The 26,777-nt window shown below is 34.4% G+C and overlaps 1 protein-coding gene across 1 annotated transcript in view; it reads right to left on the bottom strand.

Annotated features, from left to right (window-relative positions):
- LOC145292807 (monocarboxylate transporter 12-B-like) overlaps positions 1-25,187 on the bottom strand; it is a 62,306-nt gene extending 37,119 nt beyond the window's left edge. The window contains exon 1 of the mRNA XM_080138846.1: positions 24,403-25,187. Within this exon, the coding sequence (XP_079994972.1) occupies positions 24,403-24,585 (183 nt within the window). The 5' untranslated portion in view covers positions 24,586-25,187. The remainder of the gene's footprint in view (positions 1-24,402) is intronic.
- Between the last annotated feature and the right edge of the window lie 1,590 nt (positions 25,188-26,777).

Raw genomic sequence — 26,777 nt, 5'->3', positions numbered from 1 at the left:
CACGAAATCAAGCAAAGCTAAGTTCCAATCTCCGTCGCTATCTTAGTTTCCGTGTGTCGTACACTGAAGTATTTTTTTTTTAATTAAAATCTTTTTTATGTAAATCGACCCAGGTAAGGTATACAGCCACTTTATGTTAGACGCTTTACAAGACATACTTCTCCAAGAGAAAAACCGGCAAATTTTAATTGTGAGATGAATAAATTCCAATCTAAAAAGAAGCAATTGTTCTCCCTTTGTCATTGCTCATAATATCCGAGGACAAAAAGAAGAAAAAAGAGAGTTACGAAGGAAAACCCATTGTCTTAATTCTATTTTCCTTACAAAAGTTTCCACGCGTTATAAGTACGCGGGTCGGTAGAGATTGTAATTCTATTGCGTTTTCTATGTTATTTGTATTTTTGTACACAAGTTTCCTATTGTCAACTATCATAAAAAGTGTGATCCTGGATATGACCTTAAACTATATCCGATGTTGAGGCCCCATCTTGTAAGCTTTCGGGAGTGTGGCGCCACCTCTTAATTGGCATTGCTCCCATGTCCACTCGGACTCGAAGTGGTAGTACCTGTTAGGGTCCCAACAATAGGTTAAATAGAAACCGACTTGAAAAATAATATATATATATATATATATACATATATATATATATATATATATATATATATATATATATATATATATTCTATCAAAAAAGTTTTCTTCAAATCACTGGATTCTAGCATTAAATAACCTGAAAAGTGTTGATATGCCGTAAAACAAAAACAACCAACCAATCTGAAAATTGTTGCATGTTTTCTAGATTTCTACAACTGATTTAGCGTATTTCTTCACTGCTAAGTCAGGAAATCGCACCCATTTCTCTCCATCAGGTCCGCTTTTTATGCTAAGTTGGTTTGAAAAAGAAACTAGTTCTTTTAATACAATCGATTATATTTTTTGTGGAACGATCAGCTGATTTTTGTCAGCATATCATCCCAAATATGTTTTTAAGAGAAAAAATAATGTTTTGCGAACAACATATTGATTACTTAATAGAAACATCGATTACTGTCAACTGGATGGTAGGTATTGATAATGGTAAGTACACGTAGATTGCATGTTGCTTCATCATTATCCAAGTTTCAGAATTGTAACCTCCATTTCTTCGAACTCTTGGAATGCTCAGCGGTAGAGACTCTCTTTTCATATTCCAATAGTAGTCATCCATAACGGTTCTGTTTCAGCGACCCTGAAACCCGGTCTTCATTTCTTTCACGTCCTGAATAATTGTCACTCTTTCAACCAAGGTTCTCAGAAAACTGGTCCATATGTAAAAAAGAAAAATTGGTAGTGCATCTTGACGCTGATGTTGTAGCTCAGGTTTCTGAAAAGTAGTCAGAATGTTGTTGAGAAGATCTGCGTAGTTTCTGACGTTAATCTCGTCAGGAAAATTCTTCACTACCAGAAGAAAGGATTTTCATGCTTTCAGTATCACTTTATTAATTGCGTTTTTGAAGTTTGTATCTGTGATGAGCTGCTGGATGTGCGGATCCTGAAAGATGCCAGCTTCGAACTTCTCCATGGTCTTGGAAAAACCTAACAGTAAGTGAAGCAGGCACCATCCTCTCCCAAAACTTTTATGTGCTTTAAGAGTATTCTATTTCTGTCCACCAGAAGATCGTAGTTGATCTTCCTTTCTTTACAAGACACCATTTCCTCCCGCACAGGCCGGCCGTTCTATGTATATGCTGAGCACAAACTTTTCGAAGATTCCGAGATTTTATGACTTCAAACTGATCTCTTTTCGACATAATAACCCAGCTGTATCAGACCAGAAAACTGCTTGCCATTAAAATAATCATTTTTCAATCAAAAGAGTTATTCGAAATGGAATTTAACTTCTAAAAAAAAAATGCTCCACACATGCATACATGTGAACTAGGTCCTGGATATGACCTTAAAGTATATCCGCTAGTGAGGCCCCAGCGTGCGGGCTTTGAGGAGTGTGGATCCACCGTTTAATTGCCATTGCTCCCAGGTTTACTTTGACCCAGAGTGATAATATCTGTTAGGGTCCCAACTATGGGTTAAATAGAAACCGACTTGAAAAAAAAAAAATATATATATATATATATATATTCTATTAATTTTATTTCTTCAAAATAACTGGATTCGGCATTAAATAACCTAAAAAGGGTTGATATGCCGTAAAACAAAAACAACCAACCAACATGTGAACTAAAACGTAAAAAAAAGCTATAGTTTCAAACCTGATTGAGAAAAACCAATACAACGTCTGTATTTAGTGCGGCAGAATCCTCCTAAACCAGTTGAAAAAAATGTAGATAACCAATTTGTTATTAACCAGTGATGTGTGTGTCCGCGTGAAAATATTTAACCAATAAACACTTAAACTACTGGTCCTATAACACTGAAATTAACAAGAAAAACATTAATAATACACAAATGATAATTTATAACGTGTAAAATAATTGTTTAGATGGATGAATAACGTGTACAAAAATATGTCGGCAAGTTGAAATGCAAAATATTCCTTTCAACTTGACATATATTTCTATTACTTTTTCACATGCGCAAATTCATTCATCGCTTTAAATCTTTCTCATGAATCTGCCGCTAGCTCAAACGGTGAGATATCTGAGATTTGAGAACTGTTTTTTTTTGTTTTTGTTTTGGAAGACAATGTTAAAGTCGCCTGACGAGGACTTGTGATTTTAACCAACCATCTGTCCAAAAAATTAGCATGTCGTGTCGCGAACTTATAAATTTGTCTATATCAATAAAAATATATCTTGGTCTTCTTTTATTAAGCACTCTTAATAACCTCGTTAAACTCATGAGTTTTCTCTCTTGAATACCTATAACTTGGTATATATATATATATATATATATATATATATATATATATATATATATATATATATATATATATATATATATATATATATAATGAATAAATGACAAAAACTCTACTCCAAAATTCAATATGTTGAAATAGAAACAAAATGGCGTAATGGAAACATATTAAAAGGTATTTGCAGCTTCTCTTCCAATTTTCAGATTTTAATCATGTCTAATCGCACTTTATTTCCTTTTGTTATTATTTCTTTTGATAATAGATTCACTGATTGATATAATAATTAACTGTAAATGTCAACTGAATTAAAGGAATAAATTATAAGATGATCAACATCATGAATTTTGGAATATAGATTTTCGGCATTTCTTCACTATATTGCTCTGTAATTACATTGAGCTTCTTAAATAAGGATTGGTATATATTATGAGATAATATATTTCTACAGATATATATATATATATGTGTGTGTGTGTGTGTGTGTGTGTGTGTGTGTGTGTGTATGTGTGTTTTGTGTGTGTGTGTGCGTGTGTGTGTGTTTCCGTGGGAAATGCATGAAAATGCTATTTAGTGGGCTCCTGGTTTTATCCGCGGAAGTGATTTAGTTATCGTCTGAGGAGTTGCTTGAAAGAAATGTCTTGATACGTATATGTTTAGTTTCGGTTGTTTGTGTGCAAAACAATTATAAAGTTGCATTGAGTGCAAATATGAACGCGGTAGTGTAGGCAAGTGCAACTCTGAAGCACATATAGGGTAGTGTCAAAAATAATGATAAAATCATTTTATTTACTTTTATTATTGTTGTAAGTCCGATATATTTCGCTATAAATAGCTTCGTCTGGTACGTAGTTTTTTTTTCTTCATTTTGGTGTTCAGGAGGAGAGTTAATGCCTCGAAGTAGAAGAGAAGCGAAATGTAGTACTTATTCCGTTTGTTCCACGTGTGGTAGGCTCCAGTTTTGAGCGGGAAATTTAAAGTAAAAATATTGTCACACATTTTAGAAGACACTTATTTTGAATAAAATTTAAAGATAATACTATTTGTAATACGAGATCACGTTGCCAAACTGCTAACGTTGTTGTGTGCTAAATAACTACTACACAAATTATAACATTTGTAATATTAGATCAATCAATCAGCAAATGTAAACGCTATGGTGTTACTAGAAAATCTACGTTTGCTATAAACAGCTCTAAAATAAAGGATAAAGTATGAAATGAGGACCCTGGAAGCCGTGAGACTCAATTGGGACACATGCCAATTGATACCGGTTGACTGCCAACGCACATGTCATTTGAAAACAAACCTACGCAAATTAAGTTGTTGGCTTTATTTGTTGGTTTTTAATATAAAGTAAAATTTAAAGAAAAGTGTGGGGAGTATATGTTTATGTAAGGCACGGCCGAAACGAAAGGAGAAACTAATATTTTTGGAGCGGGTCTCTGTTTAAAAATAATATTTTAAAGTAATTTTTAGATCAATATGAAATTATTAAGTGTAGAATTAACTTTATAAGGGTGTATTTTTTCATAATCAATATATATATATATATATATATATATATATATATATATATATATATATACTAGCTGTACCCTGCCACGCGTTGCTGTGGCTCAAATTGGCGCAATGGAAAATGTTCCAAAATGAGAAAAAGCATGTTTCTTATAGGTTTAAATTTCCATTTTGCATGGGTACACAGTTTTTGTTGTTCCATTTTCTTAGCTGATATAGAGATTTTCCGGTTTGGTGACTCCTGAATATGTAACATAAATTATCCATGTGAAAAAACAGTCAGTGTGTAACTGTAAGGCCCACAATTGTAAAGATTGTTCCCTGTGCTTTGTTGATGGTTATTGCAAATGACAATAAAATTGGAAAGTGCAATTTGCTAAAGTGTAATGATGTATCCGGTGGAATCATAGGAGGCATAAAATGAAGATATATTCATCTGCGAAAGGTCCTGTTAAGATTGTTGTTTCTATGATGTTGTTTTTTAATTTTTTTTTACTGCAAGCTATGTGCCATTGCAAAGCTTGGATTGGTTTATATTTCACAACATGATAATTAGTACACCAAATTTCAGTTGCAATACATGCGGTGGCATCCCTGGCAAATATAACTGTTGGATAATTAACCACTTTATCTGCTTTCACAACAGTGTCGATGGATTTGTATTTGACTACCTCACTTGGAATTTTACATTTAATTATAGCGTTAAGTTCATGGGCATCTTTGTATTGACCTGCAAGAATAGCTCATTCACTCAGTCAAATGGAATTCTTATAATTTGAATATCTGCAAAAACCTTTTAAACTAACTATTCTTTTGATGAAATAAAATTACAGAAATTACAGAAGTTAAAAGTCAAAGAATTTTGCCCTTAACTCTGACCAGCTGGCACTTTTTCGTACCCAATTTCCCACAAGTGATGCAAAAGTTTTTGTGCGCATCGAACAGTCTGCAACTGTACATGCATATTTTGAGTTAAGTTTAATGTCTTCACATGGAACAAAAAAGTAGAGTATTTGAGGCAAGCATTTATTTCATCTGCTGGTGTTGATTGAAGAATAACAGGTAACATTTGTCTGAAATCTCCTGCAAGCAATATTACTGCATTCCCAAATGGTCTGAAATTGCCACGCAAATCTTGCAAGGATCGACCAAGAGCCTCAAGTGATTTTTTGCGCACCATTGTGCATTCATCCTAAACAATAAGTTTGCATTTTTGCAATATTTTTCCCCATATTGGATGTTTGGAGATGTCGAACATGAGATTTTTGAAAAATGGAATGTTTTAAAGTAGAATAAATAATTTTTCTACTTGGCAGAAAAGTTCGCAGGTATTCCTCATGCAGCAAGGGCTAAGGCTATGTCATTTTGTTACCAAATGGCTGCCAAAATCAATTTAATTAGAAAGGTTTTATCAGTTACTTCTGGTGCTGTTAAAGGTAGCAGTAATTTCCAAATAACTTCTATTCTCACAGTCAGTAAATTAGGTGACTAAAATAGGATTTATCCATGTTTTGACAATGCCTTATTCACTGTAATTAATTTAGGAGACTAAAATAGGATGAGGGATTAGAGATGGACAGATAGGGAGGAAGATATATAGATAGAAAAGAGACAGTGAGAGGAAAATAGAGAAAGAGAAGGAGATAGAGATATAAAGGGATTGATAGATAAACAGAGAGAGGGGGAGAGTTAGAAACAGAGAGGGATGAAACAGAGGAAAGGAGAGAGATAGAGGGAGTTAGAGAGAGAAATGGGGCTCAAAGAGAGATGGAGAGGGTGATATAGAGAGAAAGATAAATTAAGAGAGGGAAAGGGAGAGATGGATAGAGAGAGATATTGAGAGAGGGGGAGAGAAACAGAAGTTGAACTACACTTCACCGTTTTTTTCCTCGTTCAGTAGAGAAGAAATCTTTCAAGACTGAGGCAATTTTAATGTTTTGTTATTATCCAGAGTACTCCTTTTTGGGGGGGAGGTGATTTTCCTCACATTAGAAACCGACCGGGTTATCTGTACTTTCACTTAACAAATTAATAAAAGAAAAACATATTGTAAAATTTGAATTTAACAGGAAAATACTATTTTAAAAAATAGCACGGGAATATAAGTGCATAAGTGCCACTTTAGGTACTCCTTGGGCGTTGAGTTCCATGGCGACCAGCCTAATTATTTAATGGTCGCTCCCTTAGCCCCCCCCCAGTCAAGGCTAATGCATGCGCACGTAACATTTTTTTTATTTACTGACGTTGGCTTAGTAACTAAACGATTTATTGATAATTTCGTAACACTTAAACGCATACCGGAAGATTTAAATTGGTTCATTGTTGTTGTAATGAAAAAAAAAAGTTTCATTCAATACAAAACCAAAAACACATATTAATGATAAATGATTTATTATTCTATTCATTGAAATTTACTATTTTTTAAATAAAAAAGTAAAAAAAAAAGTTAATAAAACATAGTTGCTTATGTGCGCATAAACAACTTGTTTTTTAGATTAGGTCCACCTTATAATCACCCCCCCAACCTCCTCATCTTAAGAACAGCTTCCGGAATAAGCACCACTTTTGGAGGGGGGGGGCTATTTGAAAAATTTAACTGATATTTGTTGTCAGCATACCCACCCGAAAATACTATTTAAAAAAAGGAGGGGTTCAGTGCCCGTGACAGAGAAGTAGATTTATTTATCAATAAAAGTTGCGGAGAAGTAAATTTATTTATCAATAAAAGTCGTCATTTAAAAAAGAAAATTGTGGCGGTGGACCTAAATGTTTTGTTTTCGCACTATTCAACAATTTGTTCATCCGCGCATGTAAATTAAAAAATATTTGTAAAAGTGAAAAGTTATCAGTAAATGATTTAGTTTTTTTTTTTTTAAGTTTTTTTTTCATATTAGGTCCACCTCCACAAATGTTAAGAACGGCTTTCAGAATAAACACCCCCAACCTCTCCATGTTAACAACGGATTTCGGAATAAACATAATTGGGGGGAGGGATATTAAAAAAAAGTCGATAAAAGTCGTCATTTAAAAAGAAATTCAAAATCAAATGTTTGTAAAAGTGAGAAATTATTAATAAATGTTTAGTAACATTTTTCGGTGCTAATGCAGAGAGTGACCCGCGCTATTTTTTAAATCGTGTTTTTTAATCAATTGCAAGGTTAAAGTACAGAATAGATACAAAACACTCTCCCCTCCCCATGTTAAGAATGGCTTTTTAAATAATAACGTTATTATTTCAGCATGGATCACTGTGCATGAGTACCCATTTTTCTTTTAATATTCATAAAAAGTAAAACTTTTTTCTAAATAAATAAATAAATAAATGTTTGTAAACGTGACAAATAATCGTTTAGTTACGGCCACGTCAGTAAATAAAATATGTTACGTGCGGGGTGAGGTGGGAGACTAAGGGAGCGACTATTATTTTTTCTACTGGTCGCCATGGAACTCAACGCCCAATGAGTACCAAAATGTAATTTTGGGTTTGTATTACTGTACACATAGATTCGAAAAAGTTGTCAAAACAACACATATATAACAAATAAATGTTATCAAAGGCAAGATAAGTTACTTTTCTACCAAACTGCTTCTGTGGTACCAGTATTCAAGAATTCTGGCGAAAGAACTGACCCATTAAATTATCGCCCTATTAGCCTCCTCCCACTTTTTGCCAAAATATTTGAGACCTTAATTAACCATGCTCTAGTCCAGCACCTTACAGATGCTAAACTTCTGACCGACCATCAATATGGATTTAGACAAGCCCGTTCCACGGCATACATCCTCACTGTAATCTCTGAACGCATATACCATTCACTGGACAAAGCGGGAGAGGGCAGAGCGGTAGCTCTAGATATATCTAAGGCTTTTGACAGGGTATGGCATGAGGGTCTCCTCAGGAAGATTAGATCTTACGGTATCACTGGTAGAATACTTAACATAATTAAATCCTTCTTAGATAAGAGAAAAATCCAGGTTGTCCTCGACGGTCGTACGTCTAAACAATATAATATAAATGAGGAAGTGCCCCAGGGATCTATCCTTGGTCCTCTGCTGTTCCTGATATTCATAAATGACCTCCCCGACAACATTACCTCTGAGATGGGTATATATGCTGATGACACCACACTCTATAGCAGGCACGATAGGAAAATAAATGAACATATATCTAAAGTAATGGCAGAAACACTAGAGGATGACCTCCAATCAGTAGTGGAATGGGGAGAAAAATGGATGGTAACGTTCAATGCCACCAAGACAAAACTGGTTTCATTCAATAATTACAAGAAACCTTCTCTACCACCTATAGCAATGGGCAACAACTCTTTAGCTGAGAGTACGTCTTTCAAGCTCCTTGGCCTAACGTTCACAGGAAACATGAGCTGGAACAATTACATCGAGGGCATTGCCAGGGCCGCTGCGAGGAAGGTGGGCTCTCTCTACCGTGCTAGAAAACTTCTAACACCCGAAAGTATCCTGTACCTCTATAAGGCCACTATTCGCCCATGTATGGAGTATTGCTGTCATATTTGGGCCGGTGCATCGGCTACTAGTCTCTCGCTCCTTGACAGGGTTCAAAAGAGAGTCGCAAATCTGATAGGCCCTAAACTGGCATCAAAACTTCAGCCTCTGTCCCATCGTCGAAACGTTGCATCCCTCTGCCTGTTCTACAAGTATTATAATAGTGAATGCTCTGAAGAACTGCAAGCACTTGTGCCCCCACGACGTGAACACCCTCGACAGACCCGACAAGCTACAAAATCCCGCCCCCACACTGTAGAGATCCCCAGGTGTAAAAGATCTTTCTACTCCAGTAGTTTCTTCCCCAGAACTGCTAGACTTTGGAATTCCATTCCAGGTCACTGCTTCCCCAACTGTACTGACATGCATAAGTTCAAGTGCAACGTGAACCAACATCTCGCTGCCCTAATCCCTACATAGTACCCCAGTAGATGTTTCCCCTGATAGTAGCCCCCTACATTAAAGTGGCAATGTGCCTTGTTTGGGGTGAAAATGTAATTAAAAAAAAAAAATACTGTTCGTGTTTTCATTCAATGTAACATGTTTATTCAGCTTGAAAAACATACATATATCAAGTTTGGTAGAAAAGTAACTTATCTTGCCTTTGATAACATTTATTTGTTATATATTTGTTTTTTGACAACTTTTTCGAATCTATGTGTACAGTAATACAAACCCGTAATTTTTTTTGTCAAATAAATAAATTTCAAGCAATTTTTGCAATAAATAATAGATAGCAACTTCGTTAATTTTACGACTCACCCCAGCATATTATAAACACCCTAACTTCCCCATGTTAAGAACGGCTTTCGAGGTTTATGGAAGGGCGTTTTTTTAACATGGGCGTAGGGTGTTTATAATACGTTGAGGCATGTCGTAAAAATGAAACAGTTTAGAAAAAGTTAAAACAAACTTTTTTATGTAAACAATGCCGTGAAAATAAACTAAACAATTAAAACGTAATGTTTCATGAGTGAAAAGCCTTAACATAAATAAAATTTAAAAAATTGGTAAGTACATAAATGAATTTAAATTTTTAAAATATGGGGTTATTATTTTTATTTTTATTTTTTTGTGTGTGTGTGCTAATGCAGAGAGTGATCCGCGCTATTTTTTAAAAATCGTTTTCCACGTTTAATTAAAGTTTTATGATATGTTTTTATTCAATTGTAAGGTTAAAGTACAGAATAGGTACAAAACACCCTCCCTTCCCCATGTTAAGAATGGCTTTTAAATAATAACATTATTATTTCAGCACGGATCACTCTCTGCATCAGTAAGTTTGTTTTTTTGTTTATTTTACTTATCGAGTTAACAGAAAATGAAATCTTTCGTCAATTCGTGGCTGTGAAATGAATCGAACCGGAAGTTCAGTTTTACAACAGAACAGATTCGCAGTAACGGTTAAAAAATATATTTATTTTATTTAATATTTTAATAATTCGCGAGGTAAATTTATTTCAATAACATAAAAACATACCTCGACTCTAAAGATGGGTTGTCTGAAAATTTCAAATAAATTGGTAACGTAGTAATAGGGTTTTATTATTTTAGAACGAACCAACATTTACATTTTTATATATATAGATACGCTTACAACCCCAGTTCATTATTTTTGGTGCAAATATGCTTAAAATAATTAGCCGAAACTGGGCAAAATATATTGTATTGTGGGAAGGGTGAGGATTGTAGATAAAACAAACAAACAAAAAAACAACAGCGCACATATCAGATTTTAAGGATGAACATCTGAATTTTGAATGTGTTTTATTTTTCATCTTTTGCGTTTGGAAGTGTGAAATTTGTTGAATATGTTAATAATAATTATCTTTCGGATTAGCAACAAAAATTGTATTACTTTCGCGAAAAACACTACTTTTCAATCTTTGAAAAATACATTAATAAGTTGCTTTTAGTGAGCCCAGTATTATTTATATACCATTAAAATAGGAAATACTCCAAAGAATCTATACCAAAAAAAAAAATCGATAAATTAATGCGCATTTTGCTAAAAATACTATAATTTCATTCGGCATTCTTTTTGTTTATTCATATCTGGTGGCCTTACGGTGGTATACGATGCAGGTGTTATTTTCAACACATACGATGCCTTACATTACCAATATGGTCACCCATCTGGTAATGGCCATCTTCATCGTTGCTTAACTTCGGGGTTTATGTAGGCAACAAATATATATATAGTCACCCAAAAAGAGCATTGTTTCGCAGCTCATTAGTGCGGCTAGACAAGCAATTGCCTCAAGCTAGGATTGAAACCCTACCGCACAAATAACAGTCAAGGCTTCTCACTATTACGCTATACGGCTGCTACTCAGAGGGCAATGAATAAACGATGTTTTGACATCGTCCAAATGCTCCGCTCCATTTGTTTACACAAAGAGCGTCACTTAATACGCTAATGGCAGATTGTATATCACTTCCCAATATGCTCAACCCAAGATAGGGAGCATTATGCTGATCCACATACAGTACTGTTTCGCTGTTTTTCACACACACGCGCACACACACACACACACACACACACACACACACACACATATATATATATATATATATATACATATATATATATATATATTTTATGAAAATAGAATTAAGCCCTTTACTTAATCGTCAAATCAAATGTTAAAAATAAATGAGTATAGTTTATTTTGTCCCCTCCAGGACTCTATACGTAATTTTAAAATATCATCATATTTTGTTTTCTGTTTTTGTTTTTATTTTTTTTGATTTATTTTGCTACGCAAATATATAGAGTGATATAAAAAGTTGGAATTATTTGAAATTCAGATAGTTATAATATCTTTGCATATTCTTATAGCAAATCATCCTAAATCATATTTAGACGAAAACAAATATTTGGTTAAAAAAAAAATCTGTTAAAAAGGTATTTTAACTTTTTAGCGATGGACACAAAAATTACGGTGAATGGTGTGGTTTTGGAAGATTTTAAATTTAAAATTCTATTAAAGATAGTTGGAAAAGTTTTATATCTTTTGCTTTTAATATGATAAAATTCAGGCTTTTATCTTTCTGGAAAAAAAGTTGCTTCAGAATAATGGAGTATAATAATTTTGAATTCGTTTTAAAAAACAACTTTTCTTTCACTTTTTTGGCCGTGCCTATTTTATGTCAGGTCCAGTTTTAATCGGTGGAGCATTCCATTTTTAAACACAACTTTTTAATAAACGAACGCAGAAATGGTGTCTATCGAGTAATTTATCATTTTAAAATTTCATTCTCTGCGATTATTATTTTCCTTTTAGGCATTTGATAAAATATATTAAATATTCATTTTTAATGCATTCTTTTTTTTTTCATTTACAAAAGTTATTAATAAACGTGTGTCTTTCTTGTTAAATTATGTATTCTTTTCGTTTACAAACCTTATTAATAAACGTGTGTCCATCTTGTTAAATTATTTTTCATGTGGTAATTATCTACGAATTTGCAATTTATATTTAATTTAATATTGACAAAATAATACATGTAATTGTTGAAATACAAATAAAACCTTTGGCGTACCAAAAAAAAGGCTATCTGCTTTGATTAAAAAAAAAAGTAAATTACTTCATTTTTAAATATTTTTAAAAACTAAAAATATTTGTAATGATTCTTTTTTTAATATTAAATTATAATTTAATAGCATGGAGTATGCGATAGATGGAAAATCATTTAGAGGTAAGGAACGGTTTGAGAGTTTCCGACTATACTGTAAATCATGACGTTAGATTGTGAATCGTAGAAATCAAGGTATTCCTTTAAACTCCTCGGCCTAACGTTCACAGAAAACATGAACTGAAATAAATACATTGAGAGCATTGCCAAGGCTGCTGCGAAGATGGTAAGCTGTCCCTACTGTGCTAGAAAAATGTTTACGCCCGAAATTATCCTGTCCCTGTATAAAGCCACCATTCGCCCATGTATGGGGTACTATTATCACATTTGGGCTGGTGCATCTGCTACTTGTCTCTCACTTCTTGACAGGGTTCAAAAGAGAGTCGTCAACCTGATAGGTTCTGAACTGTCATCTAGGCTTCAGCTTCTGTCCCATCGACGAAATGTTGCATCCCTCTGTTTGTTCTAGAAGTACTTTTATGGCGAATGGTCTGACGAACTACAAGCACTTGTACCCCCTCAACGTTAACACTCCCGACAAACCCGACAACCGCTAAATCCCACCCCTTCACAGTAGAGATCCCTAAGTGTAAGAAAGCCTTCTACTCCAATAGTTTCTTCCTCAGATCTGCTAAACTTTGGAACTCGTTTCCGGGATTCTGCTTTCCCAACTGTACTGACATGCAGAAGTTCAAGTGTAATGTGAACAGACATCTTGCCACTCATCTCCCTTCATAATACCGTTGCAACTTATGTCCCCGATAGTAGCCCTCTACTTCAAAGTAGCCATGTGTCTTGTTTGGGGTGAAAATTGAATAAAAAATTAAAAAATTAGAAAGCTTTTGAAATCGTTTTAAATCAATACTTGGTTGTAAAATATTTCAGATTTCTATCTGAAGGAATTTTTGTGGTATGAAAGACATCAGAAAATTCCTTTGGGGCAAGCAAATAAAATATGTTTAAAATAAAAGTTATTGTCGGTAAATTTATGTATTTGTTAAACATTATTTCGCGTGATTATACTTGTTGCTTACAGAAAAAAAAACTATAAAAGTTTAGAAAGTCTGCAATGTTTCGTTTGTTTATTGCAAGATGCGCAAATAAAACTAAAGATTCAATATGTGACGCATAAAAATTGCTTATGTCTGGAGGGATTGAAGACAGGAAAGGTGAACATCCAAACGATCTTTCCCAACGTTTATTAAAGTATTTTGTTTTATAAATAGAATCCCCTCCCTAGAAAAAAACGCACCCAACATAAAAATATTCGCTCCGTTTTGTATTTACTTGCTTCTCTACGAAAGCAAATTAGACACAAGGTCATTTTAATGTGGGGGTGGGGGAACCAGCTCACCCAAGGGGGCACTCTGACAGGGTCAAAATTGTCTGGTATGAACGGTTTCCCCTACATTGACCAAACACTGATTGCTTCAAGAGCAATGGTCTGATAAGTGGTGTTTATATTTATTTGCTTCCCCACTGAGCAAATGAGGTATAAGGCTGTTTTTTTTTATATAGAGAGTGAAGGGGAGAGGGGCCAGCTCCCCCTGGGGTGGGGAAACTGGATAGTAATAATTGGTATGAAGGGTTTCCCCTACATTGACCAAACACTGATTGCTTCAAGAGCAATGGTCTGATAAGTGGTGTTTATATTTATTTGCTTCCCCACTGAGCAAATGAGGTATATGGCTGTTTTTTTTTATATGGAGAGTGAAGGGGAGAGGGGCCAGCTCCCCCTGGGGTGGGGAAACTGGATAGTAATAATTGGTATGAAGGGTTTCCCCTACATTGACCAATAACTGATTGGTTCAAGAGCAATGGTCTGATATGTGGGGTTGCCCCTTTGATTGCAGCATCTACAGAACAGATACTACACTTTGAGGTATTAAATTCTTTATTCAAGCTAAAATTACAATGTAAGTTTCAACTGAAGAAAAACCTTAGGCACAAGATCAACTCAAAAGGGGGAAAATGGGGGTCGTTGGTCATTCTTGTCACTCCAGCAGTAAACAAAAATTTCTCTTAGCTAGTATCTCCTTTCACAATAATACCGCATTCACCCTTTCGTACTGGGGACGTCCTACTTAGAACACCATTGTTTGAACATTTTTTTTTATTTACGTGTAAAAACAACAAAAAACAAACAAACAATAATGATGATGCATTAATTAATTTGTGTCGAGGGAAGGGAAAGAACAAATACTTTGATCTTTCACTCCCGGGCCAAGAAGGCCAGGGGGCGCTTGAAAATATTCGCTCCATTTTTCTTTAAATATATTTTCCTTTATGTTACAAATCAACGAATGAGAACAACTCGTTGGCAGTTAACCGGTGTTGATGGGAATATGTCCCGGTTGAGTCTCTTAGCTTTCGGTGGACTTATTCCATACCTCATCCAAAATAACAAATATATTTAATTATTCTAAACGAATTTGAACGATTTAAAAATAAATTATTTTAAATAATAAAAATACAACTAAAAATAATTATTAAAATCCAAAACAAAATTATAATTTTTTTTTTCGGCGCTGGGATAATATTTGTTTTATTTTATTTATTTTATTATTTATTTATTTATTTTGTTATATGAAAGTAAAATGTCTTTAACAAAACAACGAATCTCCTTTTGTTCACGTTCTTACATATTGCGGCTAATTTCTGGACCTAAGTAATAATATATGTGGTAATCCCAGATTGAACCAAGAAAAACCTTAACGTTGGCTTTAGATACCTTGAAATAGTTCATCTATATTGAAACTTATTCAACTGTTCTTATGGTAACGTATCAATTTTTAGAGCACACAACTAAGAAATATTCACACACACACACACACAATCTTGAGTTGAGCATATTGAGAAGCGATACACGAATTGTTATTAGCGTATAAAGCGATGCTGTTTGTGTAAACAAATCGAGCTTAAGTAGTTCGAACGATGTCAAAAGATCGTTAAACTCACGACTCGCTCAGCAGCCGCCGATAGCGTAGTGGTTAGGAACCTTGACTGTCGGGTTTCAATCCTGGCTTGAGGTAGTTGCCTGTCTAGCCGCACTGATGAGCTGTGAAACAGCGAAACAGTAATGTATGTGGATGACTATATATATATATATACATATATATATATATATATATATATATATATATATATATATATAAACACAAGCCAGCCGGTATATATATATATATATATATATATATATATATATCGTGTATTCATTACCCACACAGCAGCAGCCGTACAGCGTAATGGTGAGAAGTCTGTCATTTGGGTGGTCGGGTCTCGATCCTGGCTTGAGGAAGTTGCTTGTCTAGCCGCACTGATGAGCTATGAAACAGCGAAACAGTACTGTATGTGGATGACTATATATATATATATATATATATATATATATATATATATATATATATATATATATATATACCCGGTATTGTGGCGGCCCGGTATTTCCCGGTCATACAATCCGCTTAATATTTTAATTTATGTAGATTCCGTATGTATTCTTATAAGGGTTATGACAACAGCATATTCTTTTCCTTGTTTTGATTCTCATGTATATATCCATTGATATCTTAAATGTTTTTATGTAGAGTGATGTGTTTCTCTGTTGATTAATTGTGTCTGTGTCGGATATATACTCGAAAGTTAAAACGATGAAAAGAATACGCCGTTGTTATGGCCCTAATTATTATAGGATCAATCTTCTATTGATTATGATATATTTCGAGGAATAATTTACCCGATGGACGAATTCGCAAAAAAAAAAAAAAAATTAATGAATAAATAAAAATATAATAATGATAATGTATTTCACCAAATTCAGTCTGTGTTTGCTTACAATATCACGTAAGCTGATATTTGGGCTTAAGAATGGATGCCCTGGAAAAGTCACTTCTGGTTAATGTTTAGTTGTAAAATATGCAAACGAAGAAATGATTTGTCGCGATTTTAAATGGTACTCTTTTTCATCGTAAAATGAACTCATTAATTAGAAAAAATAGAGAATGAAATGGTAAGGTTAACCTGGACTTGAACGATATGTAGTCGAATGCTTTACTACTGAGCTATATATCCAGATTATAATAAATCTCTTCTTTTTTGTTTTTAAAAACAAAAGAAGAATTTTCTGAAATTTCATTATCGTCTTTGGCCAGTGTAACGTAAAATATTCCCACGTAAAATTATTCGTTTTCATCCATAATTTGTCGTATGAAAGATCGAACTTTAAAACGATACTGATCTTGGTAAAATCCGTCGCCTCTATTGAAAGTTTAAGGCAGACATGCAAACATACATACATACATACATTTATATATTGGTAACTAAAAATTTTCGAACCAACTGATGAAAAAGCTTGCCCTATCTCTGAATATCCTTTATGTAAAATTTTAAATATTTAGACCAGAAATTGTCTGAGTAATTCTGAAAAGACCGCAGAGGTCATTTTTTAAAAAACTTTGACCCCTATTATGACCCCTTAAAATTTATTGTTTTGGGCTCAAAGCAAGTTATTAAGTTAGATCCATGTCCAAGAAGCCTATATCTAAAATTTCAAGTGCGTAGACCCAAAATTGTCGGAGGAGTTTGGTAGAGTTCTCAAAGGTCAAATCGTTGAAGTTTGACCCCTTAATAGCCAAATTTCTGGCCAAAAACCGATCGCATCGATTTTCTCAAATCTCAGTACCCCTATATCAAATTTCGAGTCTGTAGACTAAAATTTGACAGTTATTGCGTAGGGAAATGTACACAGACACATAGATACACAGATACACACACAGCCACTTTCACTTATATATATATATATATATATATATATATATATATATATATATATATATATATATATATAGCCATGTTATATATCCTTTTCAAGCGCGTATTTTTTTTTTTTTTTTTGCTCTATCGAGTTGTATTATTCGTTTCAATCTCTTCATTCATTTTTTGCAAGCTTTTCGAAAGCATGGACAAAATTCCAATCCGCACGATTTTCTTGTTTTATTTCAAACTAGATCGAAAAGCTGCCGAGACAGCTCCTGTATCAATAATGCGTTTAGCCCACAACCTCTAACAGACGTGTGGCACAACGTTGGTTCAGGAAACTTCATAATGGTGATAAGAGCCTCGAAGATGAAGACGGGTCTCAGCCGCACCGACTGCGTTTGATAAGGAACTTTTGAAAGCCTTAAATGACGCTGATACTCGTAAAACCACACGAGAAGTTGCTCTTGAACTCGAGGTTGATCACTCAACAGTCCTCCACCATTTAAAGCAAATAGGGAAGTCAAAAAAGTTTGATAAATGTTCTCCATTTTGAGGCGTCTTCTACGCTCCTTCTGCACAACAAAAACGACTCATTTCTCGAGCGGATTGTGACGTGTGATGAGAAGTGGATCCTGTACGATAACCGGCGACGTTCGACATAGTGGTTTGATGCTGGAGAAGCCCCACAATACTTCCCGAAGGTTAGTTTTACTGTTTGATGGTCATCTACCGGGCAAAACGATTACAGCGGAAAAGTACTGCCGACAAATTGACAAAGTGCACGAGAAATTCTAACGTATGTGCCCGAGATTGGTCAATATGAAGGGGAATGTTCTCCTCCATGACAATGATTGCTTGCATGTTGGTCAATTGATCGTGGAAACGCTGAATTAATTGAGCTACGAGACTCTGCTTCATCCGCCATATTCACAGGACCTCTCGCCCACCGATAATCACTTTTTTCAAACATCATGACAACTTCCCGCGCGAAAAATGCTTCCAAAGCCGGGATAATGCCGAATCGACCTTCAATGACTTCATCGCGTCCAGAACTCCAGATTTCTACGCTAATGGTATAAATATACTTATTTCTCGTTGGCAAAAATGTGTTAATTCTAATGGTTCTTATTTCGATTAATAAAGATTATTATGAAAGGAGTTATAATCTTTTGAAGTTGAACGTCACAAAACGACATTATTTTTGCACCAACCGCATATTTTTATGATCGGATGTTTTCGATTTGTATACTTATCGTATAAATTTCTGCAGAACACATATCTAAGAACACTGTCAGGCATATAAATTAGATTTGTGTGAGATTTGCAAAAGATAGACTCAGTCTCTTCGGAATCTATGAAGAATAGACTCACGCACAAAGTGACTTTATATAACAGTATATATATATATATATATATATATATATATATATATATATATATATGTGTGTGTGTGTGTGTGTGTATGTGTGTGTGTTTGTGTGTGAGTGTGTGAGTGTGTGTGTGTGAGTGTGTGTGTGTGTGCGCGTGAAGATACTTTACTTACAGATTTTTATGCTAGTATTATCCAACCAGCAATATATTTATTATATTGATCATCGATTCAGAAACTTTTAAATGACAAAATTTTAAATTTAAAAAACAACACAAAATGAAATCTTATTATATTGTTTATGAATATCGAATTTAAAATTATTGGTGCTTATAATAATAGGTATCCGGAAAGTTCCAGTAATGTTGTAAGCTGGAACGGAGAAAACCTAATCAAGTTCCGAGGCTTCTACATAATAAGAACCGAACTAGATCGACTTAACAAAGTTTAACTAAACTTAGTTTAGGACTAGGTGAAGGTTAATTTAGTGTTGGTTTCGGTTAGGGTAAAAATTACAACCAAACAACATCTGTTCATTATTTAAAGTGCGTTAAGAATTCCGTGAACCTCGGAAGTTATGACGTAAGACCTGATATTTTATTGCATTATTAAAAAGTACGTAATTTTGTAACAAATCTGTTTGAATAGATTGTGAACGACGAGGTTTAAATATTTAGATGGAATTTACATAGTGGACAGCTAACATTCCCGTTGACAGGTTAAAGATTAGGAAGAGTAACTTGTTAAAGTCGATCGCAGACAAATATGGTGCATAATAAATTAAACATTTCCTCAAATTCGATGCGGCAAAAATCTGACAACTTTTATTTACAATGGGAATTCTAGGGAATTAGAAATATATAGAATCAAAAAATGTTTTTGTAAGGCAGATCCTTCTCTGGATAGAACACATTTTTTTTTATTTTTCATAGAAAAATAAAAAATGCGTAACAAAAATAAGGTTAATAAAATGTCTATGAAAATATAGAACTGGTAGAATACTTAACATAATAAAATCCTTCTTAGATAAGAGAAAAATCCAGGTTGTCCTCGACGGTCGTACATCTAAACAGTGTGATATAAATGCGGGAGTGCCTCAGGGTTCTATCCTTGGACCTTTATTGTTCCTAATATTTATTAATGACCTCTCTGACAAAACTGCCTCTGAGATGGGTATATATGCTGATGACACCACGCTCTATAACAGGCATGACAGGAAAACAAATGAACACATAACTAAAGAAAACACTAGAGGATGGCCTCCAATCTGTAGTGGAATGGGGACATAAATGAATAGTCACATTCAATGCTGCCAAGACTAAACTGGTTTCCTTCAATAATTACAAGAAACCCTCTCTGCCACCAATAGCAATGGCCAGTGACTCCCTGTCTGAGAGTACATCTTTCAAACTGCTTGGCCTAACGTTCACAGGAAACATGAGTTGGAACAATTATATTGAAAACATTGCCAGGGCCGCTGCGAAAAAGGTAGGCTCTCTCAACCGTGCTAGAGAACTACTGACACCTGAAAGTATCCTGTACCTTTATAAGGCCACCATTCGCCCATGTATGGAGTATTGTTGTCACATTTGGGCTGGTGCATCTGCTGCTAGTCTCTCGCTCCTAGACAAAGTTCAAAAGAGAGTCGCCAATCTGATAGGCCCTGAACTGGCATCTAAGCTTCAGCCTCTGTCCCATCGACGAAACGTTGCATCCCTCTGCATGTTCTACAAGTATTTTAATGGTAAATGCTCTGACGAACCACAGACACTTATGCCCCCACGACGTAAACACCCTCGACAAACCCGACAGGCAGCTAAATCCCACCCCCACACAGTAGAGATCCCTAGATGTAAAAGATCTTTCTACCCCAGTAGTTTCTTCCCTAGAACCGCTAGACTCTGGAATTCGATTCCAGGTCCCTGCTTCCCAAACTGTACTGACATGCAGAAGTTCAAGTGCAACGTGAACCGACATCTTGCTGCCCAAATCCCAACATAGTGCCCCAGTAGTTGCTGCCCCTGATAGTAGTCCCCTATAACAAAGTGGCAATGTGCCTTGTTTGGGGCGAAAATGTAATTTTAAAAAAACTGTCTGAAATGGGAGTCAATAAAAAGTCCTAATAAATACTCAGAAAGCAGTCTTGTGCTACATAGTTCAATACAAATAATGAAATCACGTTGTAAGAGACAAGCTTTAATGCACTCCTTAAGTCCATCACTTCTTGGCAGACAATGTTCTTCTTTGTGTTGCCCTGTTTCTTTCGAATATTCCTTTTTTTACGTAACGTTTCACTGATTTTTTTTCGGTGAAGAAGCACTGCACATCGATATTACTACAAGTTCTTTTCTTACATCATTATAATAATTATCATATATTATTGTAATGATATTCGAAAACAAGGCTATATCAAAGGGAGGTTACTCTAATATTCTTGCTCAGGGTTTCCAGGCTGGCCATTTTAAAACCAAGTTTTTAAGCAGTTTGGTCGAAAAAATTTTAGTTGGTCTTTTACAAAGCGTAAATTACGGTCTAATAAAGGAAGAAACAAGCGGAATATTATGTAGGGTTTTATTGTATGCATTTATAAACACACGCAGGATATTTTAAGGTTTTTTTTTTCTTACATAGGCATCACCACATTATCAAGGCCAAGAGGCCACTCAAGGATAAGGTTAAAGAGTGTACAGTAGAAATTGGACATTATAGTAATCATTAGTAATGAAAATTTGGTAAAGTTGATAACTTATATGGAACGGCTCATCAAGAACTTATTTACGTTAGACTTGAAGACAAACATATTGTAGTCAGCCGGAAAGCAGGAAAACGGAAGACAATTTCACAGGCGTGCAGTTCTAAGAAAGAAGCTTTGTTCATGGAATCTACGTTTAGGTTTAGGCACAGATAAAGAGTGGGGGGAATTATTGATAGTGTTTACAGCTAGACGAGTGTTTCTTGTGAAAGTTTGGCGAGGGGGAACCATAGATTGAAGCTCATTCGAACACTTTCCATGAAAATAACGATACCTCAGAGACAAACTCGCAACATCTCTTCTGTGAGATAAAGGTTGCAATGAAGAGAAAAGGACATCTACGAGGCTACGAAGTCTATTTTGAACTCTATCAAGGCAGGCCAAGTCCTTTCTAGCAGCTCCTGCCCAGATGTGGCTTGTTGCTGTGTTATCTTTAACACTTTATGAGCTGAATTATGATGTAGATTAAAAATATATTTATTGTTAATTTTAGATGAAATATACTGAATGTAAGCAATGGACAGTTGCAATATGGAGCTCTTTGGCATCTACCCAGATACTCAATTAATACGTACAAGGCGTGTGTGAATCAATTCCCACTTTATTTAGGCTGTTATATTCATTTATTTACGAATGAACGAATTAGTTCAACCAAGCCATAAAGGGTTAAAATTTTAACTTTCGTTGTTATAATCACGTTTTGGCCGATGTAATCTCCGGATGTCTTAAAGTGCAATATTTTTATAACTTTGGGAATCTATTGGTTCTTATTGATTTGCCTTCCCACGACGAGAGAAGTTTAAAACAAGGTCACTCTTATTAACGGACTACTATCCTCATCTTTTTAGTTGTTATTGTTCCACGACGTTTCGGCCAAATATTCCTCTGGCCTTCGTCAGGTGGCAACCGCGAGGGGATAGGAACTCCGAATCGTCTAACTACATTCTCAGTAATTACTCTCTTTTCATAGTGGTTGTCGTCTCACCAGGTTTTGGCAAAGTAAACCTCTGGTCGGCTATGAGTAGGATTGAAACCGCTATCTCCAGACAATGTTCACCTGGAACCGTAGAGATTCAACCTCACTATCCACTGCGCTACGGGCCCCGAAGGACGATCAAGGTTGGATTTTTTGGTCTCATAAATCCACGTTTATTTATTATCTGATCTTCCATGGGCGGGTCCGTACCGAATGGTGTGTGTGTGTGTGTGTGTGTGTGTGTGTGTGTGTATATATATATATATATATATATATATATATATATATATATATATATATATATATATATATTACACGATCATGGGTGAAGGAATAAGAACAATCTACCCCAACGGATTAAATGATGGATTCAGTTCAGTGGATATATATATATATATATATATTATTTAACTGGTATTGATTAAGATGAGTATTATTCATAAAATAATACTCATCTTAATGAATTACAATTCAAAATAATATATAAGGTCAATGTTGATTGAACAAAAATAAAAATATTGTCTTAGTCAAGAAAGGCACTGCAGCTTTCATTAGAGACAGAACATATACTACATTTTGATCCTGGCTCCGAGCCATTAGGAATCTTTATGACAAATCCGCAAACCTATGTAAAATTCTGAACTGAATCCATCATTTCATCCGTTGGGGTAGATTGTTCTTATTCCTTCACCCATGATCGTGTAAAGGCTACCAGTAATGTTGTTTGTATTTATTGCCGTGGATTAAATACAAGTTACAGTTCGAAATATAGGTTTCTGGGATTGATATGAATATTCCAAAGTTATGTTACGATCTCAAGTTATAAGAGATACATATGAAAAAGGTCGCAGGTTGCATCGACCAAAAAATTATGGATATGATATGATAAGAATAGTCGTCCAAATAATCTAAATCACACAGTAGTGCTACCAATTCATGTTCTGCAAATCAAAAACAAACACAACATATTTGCTTGAAAGTTTCAGTTCTAAATATAAGTTTCTGGGATCGATAGGAATATTCCAAAGTTAGGATAGGGTTTCAAGTTATAAAAGATACACATGAAGAAGGTCGCAGGTTTCATCAGCTGAAAAGTTATGAATATATAAAGATGAGAATAGTCTTCCACTAATTTAAACCACACACTGGTACTACAAGAGCAAGCTGTCTAAAGATACTAGCTTGTTGACCATGCATCAAATGCTGATGTGATGGTTTATATTTTCCTTTGTAAAACTCAATTATGTTTAGCAAATCTAAAAACAAACACAATACTTTTGTTCGACAAAACCACAAAACCGTTATAAATATTTGAATATATAAAAAGTTGGAAGTGTGAAAAGATTTTTCAAAATTACTTAATTTGCATTAGATAACCCGGAAAGGGTTGATATGGCGTCGAAAAAGAAAACTAAACCAACAAAAATTAGATACCTATTGGAAGATATAAAGAAATTGAAACATAAAAACCTTTGTTTTGCTGTTGTTTTTTGTTTGTTTGTTTTTTTCAAAATAACTGGATTAAAAATTAAACAAACTGGGAAATGTTTATAGCTGTAAAACAAAACAACTAAACCAAACATATTGGATAAATATTTGAAGATATAAAGAACTTGAAGCATAATTTTTTTTCCAAATTATTGGATTATGCATTAAACAACTCGAAAAATGTTAATATGCTGTAAAAAGAAAATAACTGAACCACGATAAATATTTGAAAATATAAAGAACTTGAAAAGCATAAAAAATGATTTATTATTTATTTTATATTTTTTATGTATTTATTTAGTTGGGTTTTTTTTTTTTCGAAAATTACTAAATAAAAAATTAAACAACCCGGGAAATTTTTATATGCTGATGAACCAAACAACTCAATGAAATCATACACAAGTTATAAACACTCATCTGAACATTTCAAACATAATACGGATTCATAATTCAATTTAAAATGACGTATCAAATGACAAATATGAAAAGCTAAAACAAATGAATTCATATTTGTTGGTTTACTTACCACTGCTTTGTCTACGGTCGCAATTTCGATAACCAATCCATTTAAGGTTGCATGATGGTTAAACTTCAGATCTGCGTGTTCATTCAGGTTTCGAACCCTGAGGAGGGTAACTTGGTTCGAAGTCTCAGACTGGATGACGCCATCCCTTGCAAGTTCGCCAGGTTTTTTGAAAATTGTTTTCATAATTGATTAAAATGTTAAAATATGTATTTCGTTTCAAATTTGGTCTGCGAGTTCAATACAATGCAAAATCAATAAATCTTCGTCGGTAATATTTTTTTGTATTAAAAGCAGCAATTACCCAGAAAAGTATGGGAATTGTTTTGTTGTTTGTTTTTGTTTTGTTTTTTTTGCGTTTTTGTTTAATTATATATAGTTATCTCCCCTTTTTAGTAACGGGTTCGCTTTATTTGTATTTCAATTATTTTTATGTTTGTTTTTTTTTTAACTTAGTTGATGTCTGTTATTTTTCCAGGAATCGTGAAACACTTGAAGTTTAAGTACAGAAAGAAAGAAATGAAACTACCTATTTGAATATGCGTTTCCGATCGCACTTTTCTACGTGTATGCTACGTACGTTTACGTTAAGAATAGAGCAACAAGACAGATTGCATGCTATTAGATTATAAACCGTGCGAGATATTTTACGATATAGGCTCACGTCAAGAACACTTATTTTAAGTGGACAAAATACAATTTCTGTAGTCGTTAATGTTTGTGTCCACGTCTGCTGTCTTTCCGGAACAAAAGGAAACCTCAGTAAATTGTGAAATATACTTATCTAACAGATAATAACAACGAGAACACCGGGACCAATAAACATGTTAAAAAAAAAAAAAAAAAACTACTAGTTCGCCTTGATTACTGGGTTTTCCGGCATCGTTCTTTTTTTTTTCTTTTTTTTTTTTTTTTTTTAGCTGTATTTTTTCCTTTTCCCTCCTATACGAAATAACGTATACAGCCACAAGTAAATAAGAACAATCTCTAATCTGACAAAGTTTTATCGCTTTCGGCATTGTTTTTATTTTCAACTTAAATAAGGCATTGTCAAAGCTGGGATAGAGGGACGGGCGTATTTTCCCAATTCTGAAGCTGGTTGGATAAAGAGCAGAGTTTGACGAGACTTCCGGTCAAGAAACCAAATGTGTTAACTTTTCATTTTCACTTTTTTTGTGCAGAAACTATCAATCAAAAACGTCGTTTAAAAATTCAAATATGCACAACTTTGACCTGCTTCAACTAAAAGCTGTTCGTGGGTGGAGTTAACTTCAATTTTATTCAAGAGGATGTTTTACGATGACCATATGTTTTTAGTTCTTAATTAACTTCAACAATATTAGGCTTTTATTTCTAAGACATATTCACACATGCACATACACATACAATATATATATATATATGTATGTATGTATGCATGCATGTATGTCCAATAGATGCATATATACATATATGACTGTATGTCCAATATATATATATATATATATTATTATTATTATTATTATTATTATTATTATTATTATTATTACATTTTCACCCCAAACAATGCACGTTGACATTTTGATGTAGGGGGCTACTATCAGGGACCTAAGTTGCAGGGTTACTATGTAGGGAGGTTAGCAGCAAGATGTCTGTTCACATTACATTTGAACTTCTGCATGTCAGTACAGTTGGGGAAGCAAGGAACCGGAAAAGAATTCAAAAGTCCTGCAGTTCTGGGAAAGAAGCTATTAGAGTAAAAGGCTTTCTTACATCTAGGGATCTTAACTGTGTAGGGGTGGGACTTTACTGCTTCTCGGGTTTGTCGAGGGTATTTTCGTCGAGGGGTACAAGGGCTTGTAGTTCGTCAGAGTATCTACCATTAAAATACTTGTAAAACAGGCAGAGGGATGCAACATTTCGTCGGTGGGACACGGGCTGACAGTTCGGGACCTATTTGGTTGGCGACTCTCCTTTGGACTCTGTCCAGGAGCGAGAGACTATGCACCAGCTCAAATGTGACAGCAGTACTCCAAACACGGGTGAATGGTGGCTTTGTAGAGGTACAGGATATTCAGGCGTAAGTGACCTTCTAGCACGATAGGGAGAGCTCACTTTCTTTGCAGTAGACTTAGCAATAATCTCGATGTATCCATTCCAACTCATGTTTCCTGCAAACCTGAAGTCAAGTATCTCTAGCCATAGCTATTGGTGGTTGGTAAGGTTTCATGTAATTATTAAAAGAAACAAGCTTTGTCTTGGCAACGTTGAACGTCACCATCCATCATTTTTATTTTTGTTTTATGATAATAGATATATCGTATCATCTATATGCACATAAATTTGAAGAGTACGGATATGCATATATATATAACTACTTAATTTACTCACATAAAATT

This window comes from Euprymna scolopes, chromosome 14 (genome assembly GCF_053919585.1).
Source record: "Euprymna scolopes isolate OS-2025 chromosome 14, ASM5391958v1, whole genome shotgun sequence".
In the NCBI taxonomy this organism is placed as follows: domain Eukaryota; kingdom Metazoa; phylum Mollusca; class Cephalopoda; order Sepiida; family Sepiolidae; genus Euprymna; species Euprymna scolopes.
Note: the sequence above shows the minus strand (reverse complement) of the source record. Positions and strands in the feature narration are given on the sequence as shown.